At 41.3% G+C, this 12,316-nt stretch overlaps 2 protein-coding genes across 2 annotated transcripts in view; one reads left to right on the forward strand and one right to left on the reverse strand.

The window, feature by feature from the left end:
• Window positions 1-11,810, forward strand: part of LOC131694611 (gonadotropin-releasing hormone receptor-like) — a gene marked incomplete at its 3' end in the record, with an annotated part of 206,229 nt that extends 194,419 nt beyond the window's left edge. Inside the window, exon 2 of the mRNA XM_058983088.1 lies at window positions 10,916-11,810. Within this exon, the coding sequence (XP_058839071.1) occupies window positions 10,989-11,810 (822 nt within the window). The remainder of the gene's footprint in view (window positions 1-10,915) is intronic.
• Window positions 2,566-3,003, reverse strand: LOC131694610 (uncharacterized). Its single transcript, XM_058983087.1, has one exon. It carries the CDS (start codon window positions 3,001-3,003, stop codon window positions 2,566-2,568), a length of 438 nt encoding a protein of 145 aa, XP_058839070.1.
• Window positions 11,811-12,316: the final 506 nt, after the last annotated feature.

Raw genomic sequence — 12,316 nt, forward strand, 5'->3', positions numbered from 1 at the left:
CTCGTCTAATTGGCACTGTTAATATTTTATTATCCACCCTTGTGCACCACTTTACGCCATTCATGTGTGTCATTTACTCGTAATGATATCTAGAAAGCATCTGTAAGACTACAGAGCCAGAATCATCGCTATCCAGCTCTGTAGTGATACAGATGCTTTCTAGCTTTGACTTAAAATTTAATGTGAAGCTTTGGCGCTACATCCTGATGCGGAGCTTGACCTACTATTTTGATAAGCTTTGCATCCCATTCGTTGGATACAGGAAAATTACAAAGCTATCGAAGTATCGATCATACTGTCACTAGGCACTCTTCCTGGTTTGAGTCTGAACATGCAACGATGCAACAACTAACTTGCGAGAACAGCTAGCGCCTTACCTTGAAACGTCCTAGCCAGGAGACGGATAGTGATGTTGTTTAGCAACAACCCATTGGAAAAGTTTAGTAGCATTAACTATTAACTCATAACGGATAGGATACTACTGTAGTGAACAATGCTGAAACTTCTCGGGCTTACCTTGAATGATTAGTTTGCATTCCCAGAATAGCCAAGATTTGGATTTATTATTGATAGCTTTCTTAGCTTTACTTTGTTTCCATCTAAGAGTGAGATCGTTTCTATTAGTCCGGCAATCGCGCTATTACCTACATTTAGGCACCCGCTTGCACCATCAGTTCGTCGAATTCGGCAAACGTCTGTGTGTGTTCTTTTTTTAGAGAGCAGTACAAAATTTTCAGGAAAACCCTGAGACCTGAGGGAAAATGTACAAAAACCCCAATGTCTCAGGGAACGGGTCTGGGCTGCCATCACCCGACCTGCTAAAAAACCACTGCTCTTGCCCAGAACCTTCGGGGAGGGGTTTTTATGTGCATAGCACACACTCTAATTCAACTACTTACTAGTTCGTTTGTTCCGCAGGGTTACAGCACCACTCCTCGACATACCACCAATACTCCATCATCCATACAAACTAGCAATTTCTGCATGGCTGTGAGTCGAGACTTAGTGCTCCTCCACTACGAAGACAATCTAGGCGGCAAACTTCAGACTGTCCAATTCACCGAGCCCTTCGGCTCCCTTGTGCCAGTTAGCACCGAAACTCCCTTCTCGCACCATTCAGCGCCGTTTACTCGTTGAGCACCAGACTTGTTCGCGAACTACTCGGTCTAGTCCCCGAAGATGGACCTAGCCTAGCCCACTCCGACGGAGAATTCTCCGGCGAGAGAAGTTCTCCCGAAACCGAGCCAATCAACCAGGTGTCGAGGTCGGTTCGGCGATTCCGGTGGAGCAGGGCGTCCGGTTCGCTGATGCCTGGACGACCTGCGACTGGTGGTATCTCGTCGCGGTCTACTCAGTCTAGTCCCCGGCGATGAATCTAGCTTACGCCGACGGAGATTTCCCCGGCGAAGGAAGCGGGAGATACTGATCCTTCTTTTGTTTTAGCACCACAATTTCTTGAGCCCTTTGGCTCCCTGTACGGTGCCATTTAGCACCGCAACCAACTGAGCCCTCCATCTCCCGCCCTTACTTGTTCGCGAACTACTCGGTCTAGTCCCCGACAGTGGATCTAGCCTACTCCGACGGAGAATTCTGCGGCGATAGAGGTTCTCTCGAAACCGAGCGGTAGATTTCCGCCGATACCATTGTTCGTTTCCGTGAGCCATTTAGCTCCCCGCTTCATCCCGATCTACTCGATCTAGTTCCCGGCGGTGAATCTAGCCTACTCAACGGGTCAGCCAGTAGGTGCTGGCGCCCCAACGACCCACTGCTAGCTGTACGACGCGGTCTACTCGGTCTAATCCCCGGCGGTGGATCTAGCCTACTCTCGAGCTACCCGGTAGGGTGTCGAGATCGGTCCGGCGATTCCGGTGAAGCCTGACGTTCGGTTCACTGGCACCCCGACGACCCGAACCCGGTGCTACGTCGCGTACTACTCAACTGGTCTCCGTCGGTGGACCTAGCCTACACCATGGTCGATCCGGCGATTCAAGTTGGAGTGTAACTTCCAGTTCATCGGAGCTTCGACGGCTCGAAGCCGTGTACTGCTACGTTGATGGTCGTTGCTCCTCTCGCCAGCTTCGTTGCAACGCTGACATGATTTGAACGACTTTCTGTTCACCGCGTCCCATTTGTCTTTATCCGCGCACATTCTTTGGACAATATTGTTCATGTTAACGTCCTCACCTACAATGGTTCTCATCTCGTTTTGCTCGTGCTCGAATCGCAAGCATTCGAGGACCACATGCTCAGGCGTCTCCTCTGCATCACCGCACGCGGTGCAGAACGGCGAACTCGCGTGGCCGAACCTGTTCAGATACTTTTTGAAACAGTCGTGACTAGACAAGAACTGCGTCATGTGAAAGTTCACATTCCCGTGCGCTCTTGTCACCGAGACCGACAAGCGAATTAGTCGATGGGTCCATCTACCGTTAAAAGCGTTATCCCGCTGATGCTGCCACTCACCACTCGCAGCTCGGACTCGTTTACGGACTCCTCTCGTGCCTCGATCCCTATAACACTCGCTATCTTCTTCGAGTAGGAGATTTATGGGAATCGTTCCACCTATCACGTAGGCTGCCTCTGACGAGATAGTTCGATACGCGCTAGACGGGTGTCTAGCATGGCCATCAGCCTAAACGTGCTGTTCAGCCGAGATGTGTTCCTCTTCGTCTGCAGTGCCGTCACCCAAGCAGGCCCTGCATATCTGAGCACCGATGTGGAAACACTCGCCATTAGTCGCTTTTTACTGCTGCTGATCGCCGAATTGTTGGGCATGATCCGAGATAGTGCCGAAATCACTTTTACGGCCCTCCCGCATGCATGGTCGATGTGGCTATTAAAGCTTAGCCGGTCGTCTATCATCACTCCCAGTTGTTTAGCTTCCCGCTTTGAGTCGATGATACAATCTCCGACCGAAATTCTTGCCTGCTGCACTGCCTTTCGGTTGCTTATCAGAACCATTTCAGTTTTGTGGTGAGCTAACGTCAGCTTCTTCTCGCGCATCCAGTCTTCCACAACGTCTATCGCCTCCGTTGCGAGTACTTCCACTTCCTCAAGTGATTCGCCGGTCACTTGGAGCACTGTCTGTCAGCTTGTCGAGCATTTCTGTGAATCGATCGGTCGTCCACCGCGCGCGGGATGCCTAGCAGCTGCAAAAGAAGACTCCATTTATTTTGGCGATTACGAAACCTTCATCTACACGATAGACCACTTTCTGGAATGGATATCTCCCTGTCGGCCAAATCGCCGCTGATTTTGCCTTATCTGCTATCCAGTTTCCATCGCTGACCGGGATACGATAAGGCTCCGAAATGATAGCTATATCGCATTTAGACTCCGCTACAGATTGCCGCAGCAAGTGTTGTGCTGTGTCGCAATGATTGAGGTACGTGCGTATGTATGTATGTATGTGACCAAAAATAAGCACATCGGTTACCCGGAGATGGCTGAACCGCTTTCATCAAACTTAGTCTCAAGGTACAACGTTCCCATAGGCTGCTATTGAATTTCATTAAATTCCGAGGTCCGGTTCCGGAGTTACGGGTTTAAGAGTGCGGACACACAGCAAATTCACATTTTTGCCTTTCTCCTATAGAAAGGTTATGCAATTACTCTGAACATCGTCAACGAATTAATTTTTTTTTTTTTTTGACTTGCGTAGGTTTTCTGTATTTGATGTTTTCTATTTTTGGTCACCGTTGGTAAATGCTATCGTTTTTACATTTCTTATAAAAGAAATGTATAGAATTCGCTCAAACTTTCAAGATTTTTTCCGAGGCCCGGAGGGCCGAGTCTTATATACCAATCGACTCAGCTCGACGATTTGGGACAATGTCTGTGTGTGTGTGTGTGTCTGTGTGTGTGTATGTAACGGACAAATTCTCATTCGTGTTTCTCAGCAATGGCTGAACCGATCTTATCCAAACCAATTTTAAATGAAAGAACTAAAAAACAGTATGAACGCTATTAATTTGTTTTTGATTCTGATGTTTAGTTTCCAAGATATGAATGTTTGAATGTGTAAAAATGGCGTTTTTTGCAGTTTTTTTGGATTATCTGCCGAAATTGACAACATAGATTAACAATTTATATGTTTTTAGACAGCTTTAACGAATACCTTTCGAACAAGCTATAGATTGTTGAAATCGGACTATTATCATAAGAGATATTTAACATTAAATGCGGACGAAAGATTTTTATCATTTCCCATTGCCAGAAATATGACCAAAAACATGTAATCTATTATTAACGTCAAAACGGCTTATTTTAGGTCAATAGTATCTTTGGAGAATTTAATGGAGGTAATATGCCCTTTCTTTTGGTATTGTGCTTTTGCTGATTAATCCCCTTATGAGTGAGATATTTTCACAAATTTTCTTGGAAGTGATTATATCGAAATGATGTCTTCAGCAAATTTGTAGCTCTTACTTTTGCGAATAACTTTACTAAAGACTTTAAATATCTATTTTGAATACTTTAAAAGTTATGGCTTGTTGTTTGTTGATTACTCTTTGTCGCCTATTTATTGTTCAATATAGTAATAATCCATTGAAATAAGCTAAACATTATTTCGATAAAACGAATTTTGTATTTCATTTTACTATCTACAACCGCTAGAAATAATCACCGAACACTTCCAAGTTGTCTGGACGGAACTTGTTAACTTATCAGTACAAAAATGTTCATTTGTGCGAACCTTCTGACTGCAATTCGATCTGAAACATATCGGAAAATAAAAAGCGAAATAAATAATTCCGAGCAACGGCGTAGCCAAGAGAAGGTTTTGGGGTTTAACACAATACAACCCCCCCACACCCCCCCACCACCACACCCAAAAAAAATTGATTGAAGTTGAAAATTTATTGATGCAGATCATGAGGACTTTTGATAAATTGTCGGAATGGTTCCTGATATGTAACTGATCTATTGGTCTTGATTTCACAGTTGTCTAATTGCATCAATATCAAATTCCTGCCTGAAAACATTCCAATAGAAAATTCCAGAGTTCTGTAATCAATCATAATCCTCAGATTTATTTTCAAATTGATCTCGTTTTTGTAGAGATATACTGTAATAAGGGTCTTTATTTAATAGGAAGCGAAGTTAAAATTGATTTAATGTCTATGAAACATAGAACTGCTCACCAAAAAAATGCATAACTTTCAACATTTGCTAAAAATGTTTTTGCCTTTCTCATTCACTCTAAAATTCGTCAATCTAATCCCGACCCGGAGGGCCGAGTGCCATATGCCAATCGACTGAGTTCGTCGAGATCGGAAAATGTCTGTGTGTATGTATGTGTGTGTATGTGTGAATGTGGAAAAAATGTGACCTCTGTTTCTCAGATGGCTGGACCGATTTGCACAAAGTTAGTCTCAAATGAAAGGTACAACCTTCCCATCGGCTGCTATTGAATTTTTTATTGATTGCACTTCCGGTTCCGGAGCTACGAGTTGAAGAGTGCAATCACACAGCAAATTCCCATATAAACTGAAATGAAAAATTTTCAAAATCAAATTTGTATTTTTGATGCCAAATGACTTTAAAATGCATGAAACATTGAGATGTTTGACAAAAATTGACTTTTTTGGACTTTGGTACATTTTTGCCTTTCTCATATAGAAAGGTTATGCAATCACTCTAAAAATCGTCAATCATACCGGCCCGGAGGGAGTATGCAGTGAGGGGTTGCTACTTTAAAATTAAAACTAGTTTACAATTTCTTAGTTGAAAATTTTTCGGCAGGACCTGGACCTCCCGGATCTTTCTCCATGATCCGCCGCTGGTTTCAAGCGATGTTTCAGTATCACATAGTATCTCAAGATCGTGGCTGTCGATCCATTGTATGTATGTGTAAATCGTACTGAACATGTAATATTCATTTCCACCATTGTATTGAACATAACCAGCCATGGAATCGTAGTCTGGACAAATGAGAAAAGCACAATTGCACCACTAGGTGGATTAAAACAGGTTTTTATTTTGGGAATGCGTCGAGTTGAGACGAAAACGTAATATGATTAATAACGAGGATAACACTTTCCAAATGTAGAGAGAAATTTATGAAAAAGTTTCTGATCGATTTTGATGAGCATTTGATTTTTGTTTTATGACCAATTATATGTATAGGTCAAATGTTTAAAAACAGTAATTTATGGTCAAGATAGCATCATTTTGAAACCGCCAATTTCAGAGGTTTAGTATCTTCAATGAGTTTTACAAACGTTAAACAGCGCATCATTTGACAAAATAATTTTGACGGTATATCGTCCAAGAAGTATTTATGGTGAATTTTCTCAGGTTAATATTCATGACTGCAATAAAGTCTCAACAAATTCGCTAAAGACACGAACTCTGTTACTATTTTCTGAAAAATTAATTCTGCATAATTTTAAAACTTCAAAAATTACGGTTTCGGAATTATGCCGTTTGGGCAGTAAGATCGATTTTTACCAAACCCCCACCAATTGTAAAATTGGTATTGTAAAAAAACGTAAGGGCGATACTTTAATGCTGATAGGTGGGACCGAAAAAGTAAACAATCGCCAAAGGGGCGATACTATCATTTTGTCAATAGCAAACACAAATTTTATTTTAATAATTTCAAATACTTCATGAAGTTTTGGATTTCGATCACTGCATCATGCAATCTAAGTTGTAAAAAACACAATAGTTCTTAAATGGGAAATAAAACCAAGAATGGAAATATTCACTGTTGATTTTATTTGAATGGTGTCACTACTAGTATCGCTTTTTTCAAGAAAAAGCTTTGATTTCTTAGTTCCAGAGGCGACGCGTGGTTCCACCGTCAACCTGTTCAATATTCCCCCAAAACCCTTGAAACGTCACAATCGTCTCTATGAGACGTTTCTGTTCAGCTGATTCTTTCGTCGTCGATTTCATCCAACATCTAACGAACAGGACCAATGAAAAATGTTCGTCGACAGAAAATTTCGCTGGAGCTGACCAAAACAAATTTATTGTCAAATCCCACCAGTGAATTGTCCAACAAACTTCTTGTAGAATGCTTAATTTACCGTAGAAAAAGAACAAAAAATATATAACATATCCGAGAAGGTTGCCACCTAATTAGAATTGAAAAAGATTTCTTAACAGAAACATACGCAATACAACCATGTATAAAGAGATTAAAACTTATATATCGTTGCATGATTTGAATTAACTTGCAATGTAGAATCTTAATTTCTATACACCGAGAATTATTCGTCCTTTTGTTTAGGATAGATTGAAACATTTGTCAACCGGTTTAAGAAAATACCTTAATTCTTTCAAATTTGATAGAAATTTGAATGTTGTATTTTCCTCGCAAATTATCGTAGCAAACAGGCATTTAACATCCACGCGTTCATGATTAGAACAACCCCTGATTTGAGTTTGTCTGTTATACACATTCAGTAGATATATTTTTAGCATGTAAATGCAAACATCAAACGATTTCTTTGATGCAAAAGTAGGTTGTAACTAGTATGTAATAGGGGCAGAAACATCCTATTAGGCTACCCAAGAAAAAAAAGCATTCGACCAATAGCTACGAACGTACAGTGCAAGGTTTTTGAAAATTATAAAGCGCTCTCGTTTTGCACACAGCTCCAACGCCCATATGTACATCGCAGCAATGCACGCTGGTTCAATATTTAATTTGAACCGGCGCAAAAGAGAATAGAAAGAGCCTCGCCTATGACACTCACGCTGTTATTCCAGCCGTCGCTCATGCAGCTGCTCCCTCTAGAGCATACGGTGAGAGTACGAGATGCGTGCATGTTTCTGGTTGAACCGATCATAGGAAAGCACTGCTGGAGACGCTAGGTTGATTTATCGTTCAGATCAAATTATCGAACTTTAAGGTTCGGAGATTATTACTTTCATTAAAGATAGTTTACGTGCTACTGCTGTAATGTTAACGCAAATTTGGTTTTGGGTCGTCTGATTGTTCCTACCTGTTCAGTGAACAGGTTGAACGTACCGACGCGCCGCCTCTGCTTAGTTCTCAGTCGCGTTGGAAATTTGAGTAAAGTATAAACTTCAAATCGATTCAAAAAAAAATTTCGATTTTTTTGGCTCAGTACAATATATAACCCCTTTAGGAAAATTCAGTTTTCCCACCACAATTTAGATATTTTTTTTTATTCATTTCGTTTATTTGATAGGCACAAATGCGTTAGCTTGGCGGTGCCAAATTCTTTTGTTTTTACATTTTGGATATTTTAAAACTAGGAGGTTACAATGTTGAAATATTTTTTTAAAAAAGAAAAATTTTACAGCTATCTTAAGACTAGAAATAAGATTCTATATACAAGAGAGGGGGCAAAAGATTTTTTTTATGAAAAAATTTTAAAACAAGGAATTCAATAGTAATAATTTTTAGGAAATATTTACAGTTATCTTAAAACTAACAATATAGTTTGGTACACAAAAGGGGGAACAAATATTTATGAGAAAATTCGCAGGTGTTTTAAGACTAGGGATACAATTCTATTTACAAGATGACAATTTAGATATATTATTTATTTATTCCTTCGTCTTTGGCTAATTCTGCTATACAGACTGTTACTTAAAATTATTTAACATGTACAGTAACAATATATAACAACACAGACAATCGAGCAACAAGCAAAGGTAACAATACAGTATTCCAAACAAAATTTAATTACAAATTCAGCGCTGTGGGGGCTCCCAAATGTCAAACTTTTCGTGAAATTGTCGGAAACAGAGTCCTAATGGCCATGTTGATGGAGATAGTGCTATTTTTCTTAGCCTTGCGTCAATTCCTACTTTGAATGAAATGAACGGCATTAATGACTCGTCCTTCCATTCAGGTACGAGCTTCTTCACAATTGCAGCATTAGTTCCGAGTGATTCTGCGACCAGAGTAGCAATATCTTTCTCACTTACTGTGTTCTTGACACGCGTAAAGAATAGCCAACAAAGATTTGTAGAATTACTTGACTCCAAAGAACCAGCAACCCTACACCCTTGTTTCAATCGAGTGGACGACATTTGCGGGATTGATTGAGCTAGAGGTGAACTTGTTTCCGCCAAAGAAAAACGAGATACAGCCATTTCGGTAATTGATTCACTCAGTATTCACATCGACAGCAACAGTAGCCGCATGAGCAGGGGTAAATGAAGTAGCATTGGTGATCGCCTCGCGCTTATCTCGAAAAGCCTGCATCTTGCGAACGCCGTCCATGATCGTCGTACACGGGGTACACATCCACCAGATATTCTTGTACCTGTTGCAGCAGGTGACCTCTGCAGTAGACAGCACAGCACATTCTGCATGATAATTATCCTGACAAAATCCATCACAAGAAATGGTTACCACTCCAGGCATGATAGGCAAGGCACATTCGCAGCAAAACATCTTCAATCAGCACGACTTTCTCTTGTTCGATACAGCTGGTATGATGAAGAATAACGTTCATTTGTTTTCGACTGTATAGAAGCGGTAGCACCGAAAGATAGAACAAACGGATAGTTCGTTTAATCGGGTGAAAAATCGGCTTTTTATCTATAATATCACCAGCGATGTAAAATGTACGATCCGAAAACAGTGCACTATAACTGATAAAAGCGAATGGCAGCAAAATACGATATGGAAATCGATCGCGCGACTATTTTCCACGAAAAAGCGAAAGCAGCTCAGCTGACAAACAACCGGTCGGAGGGAATACACACAACTGACTTTTATTAACAGAGCATTAACAATAATTCGTTGGTATGTCTATTTTATGGGCCATTTTTTCGCTTCCCCATTGATTTGGTTTGAGATTTCTAGCACTGATGTTGTCCTATGCTGATTTGAGCGATTCTCTGAGTCCTGCCACTATCCCATGTAGTATGTGTTATCAAAAACATCGCGAAGCATCAAGTTCTAAATGTTCTCAAACGATATAATATCCGAAGAGAGTGATAAGAGCTATAAGAAATGTCTCATCACACTGTTAGGTGGATTAAAAGCGTTTTTATTGATATTTTTCGGTGATTATTTTAAAAAACTCTTACTGTTGACGTTTCAGCTTACTCGATTATAATTTCAGCCATCTTCAGAACTATTTAACCCCATTCGTCTCTTGCTATCGCTGGGGGAAACAAATTTAAACTCGAGTAAGCTGAAACGTCAACAGTAAGAGTTTTTTAATATAATCACCGAAAAATATCAATAAAAAACGATAGCGTTTTCTGTATTTTAACAGGGTCGTAGTTAGGGGGATACGGGGATCCCCCCATATCACTCACCACCCTTCCCTAAACCGCCCTTCTCTCATCAAGTACCCCTCTACGCGAATAAAATTTTCAAATTCCTCTAGAATAAATTTTCCTAGTGGGTCTGAAAAACTAGTGCAAAATTTGGTTTGAAATGATTTTGATTTGAGAAACTAATTTAAAATTTCTTAACGTTTCAGCGTCGACATATAGTGGCTCAAGTTCGTAGCTGTCGATTCATTGTACGTATGTGTAAATCGTACTGAATATTTAATAGACATTTCCATCATTATATTAAACATAACCAGCCATGGAATCGTAGTTTGGATAAATGAGAAAGGCACTATTGCACCACTAGGTGGATTAAAACGGGTTTTTTTATAATGCAAGTCATCTTAACCCTACTCAATAGTTGCAACTGTTATTACATTTTACTCCACACTCTAGGAACTCAACAAAATAAAAATTGCTATCGGTTTGCTAGCGTATCGTCTCTGTCCTATTACTTATACGAACAACGGTTGAGTGTGAATAAAGCTCGACCAAAATCAATGAAAGTAAAATAAATTCTCAAATGAAAAAAAAAATCCAAATACAATGCACACCTACCTTTTCCCGAAATTCAATTACAATAGGACAAACTTTCTGATTGTACTAATTCTCCTTCCTTTTTTCGTTCGCTTTCCAGAATATTACACCCCAAAATACGTTCTAAGCCAAGACGGGAGAACCCGGACTGTACAGAGACTGGTGCAAAAAGGATGGAGACCAATCTATCATCCATTCTGTTCGAATCATTCTACGGTGGTAATGTATCGATATTGGAAAACTACACGACAGATTCCCTGCCCGGGGCAATTGTCACCCCTACCGAAATGTCACATCTACTGGGGCATGGCCCAACCGTTCCGGGCGCTTTATTCCCTGTTAATACAGCGTGGGAGAACATTTCCCAGTTCCATCAGCGCCTTCCGCTCGTCACCTACCTACCGATGCTGGCAACGGCAGCTAAGAATATTATCGAAGCAAACATGGCAACGAATGGAACTCTGTCGATGGAACACTGCGTTCTGATGAACGTAACCTTTGACCCCGATGGCACTAGCAGCAGCCATCCGGGGATCATTTGTCTGCCCCACGCGCCGACACTATCCAAGTCCGGTGTGATCCGAGTGATTGTCTTGTCGGCGATGGCCATGGTATCGCTGCTGGGCAATATAGCTACCATGTGCAGTATCCAGAGAGACCGCAAAACCCGGCGACTGGCCCGGCACAACTGGAGTGCGATATACTCGCTAATATTTCATCTCTCGATAGCGGACCTGCTGGTGACCGGGTTCTGTATGATTGGTGAAGCCGCCTGGAGCTACACGGTCGAATGGATGGCCGGGATGGTGGCCTGTAAACTGTTTAAGCTGCTGCAAATGTTCAGTCTGTACCTGTCCACCTACGTGCTGGTGCTGGTCGGCGTTGATCGCTGGGTTGCAGTCAAATATCCAATGAAGTCACTTAATACGGCTCGTCGCTGCCATCGCTACCTACTCGGGGCCTACACGGTCTCGTTTGTGCTGAGCATTCCGCAGGTGAGTAGAAGATGGATAGCGAATGAATTGATTCGCGAACAGTCTCAATGTGCTTCGATGAACTAATAAAATAGGTTTACTTGCAGAACAATAATGCGTGTATTGTTAAATTTGCACTTTACGGTAAAGTGATTGCTTATGGTAATCGCATTTTGTAATAATCAAGTAAGGTAATTTCAGGTGAGATGTCACAGTACCTACATCTCGTGCATTGAGTCACTTTTCTGCGATAACATGGTATTCGGAGTTTGTCATTCGAGGGATTACAATCAAGGATGCAAAATGCCTACCTTTTCCACGGCTGTAATTTTTCTGCCTACATTCTCATTTCTCTCTCGATGCTGCTGTCATTCGCTAGTGCAGGACGCCCAGCGCTGTACGGCTGCCTGTGTGCAAAGCAATAACATGACAAAAAACTACTGTCCCCAGTACAGCCACCAGACGCGAGCGGTACAGCTTCTCTTTCCTTATTTTACATTTTTTAATATTTTCATTCTTTTTAATAT

The sequence above is a fragment of the Topomyia yanbarensis genome, unplaced genomic scaffold, assembly GCF_030247195.1.
Source record: "Topomyia yanbarensis strain Yona2022 unplaced genomic scaffold, ASM3024719v1 HiC_scaffold_11, whole genome shotgun sequence".
NCBI lineage: Eukaryota > Metazoa > Arthropoda > Insecta > Diptera > Culicidae > Topomyia > Topomyia yanbarensis.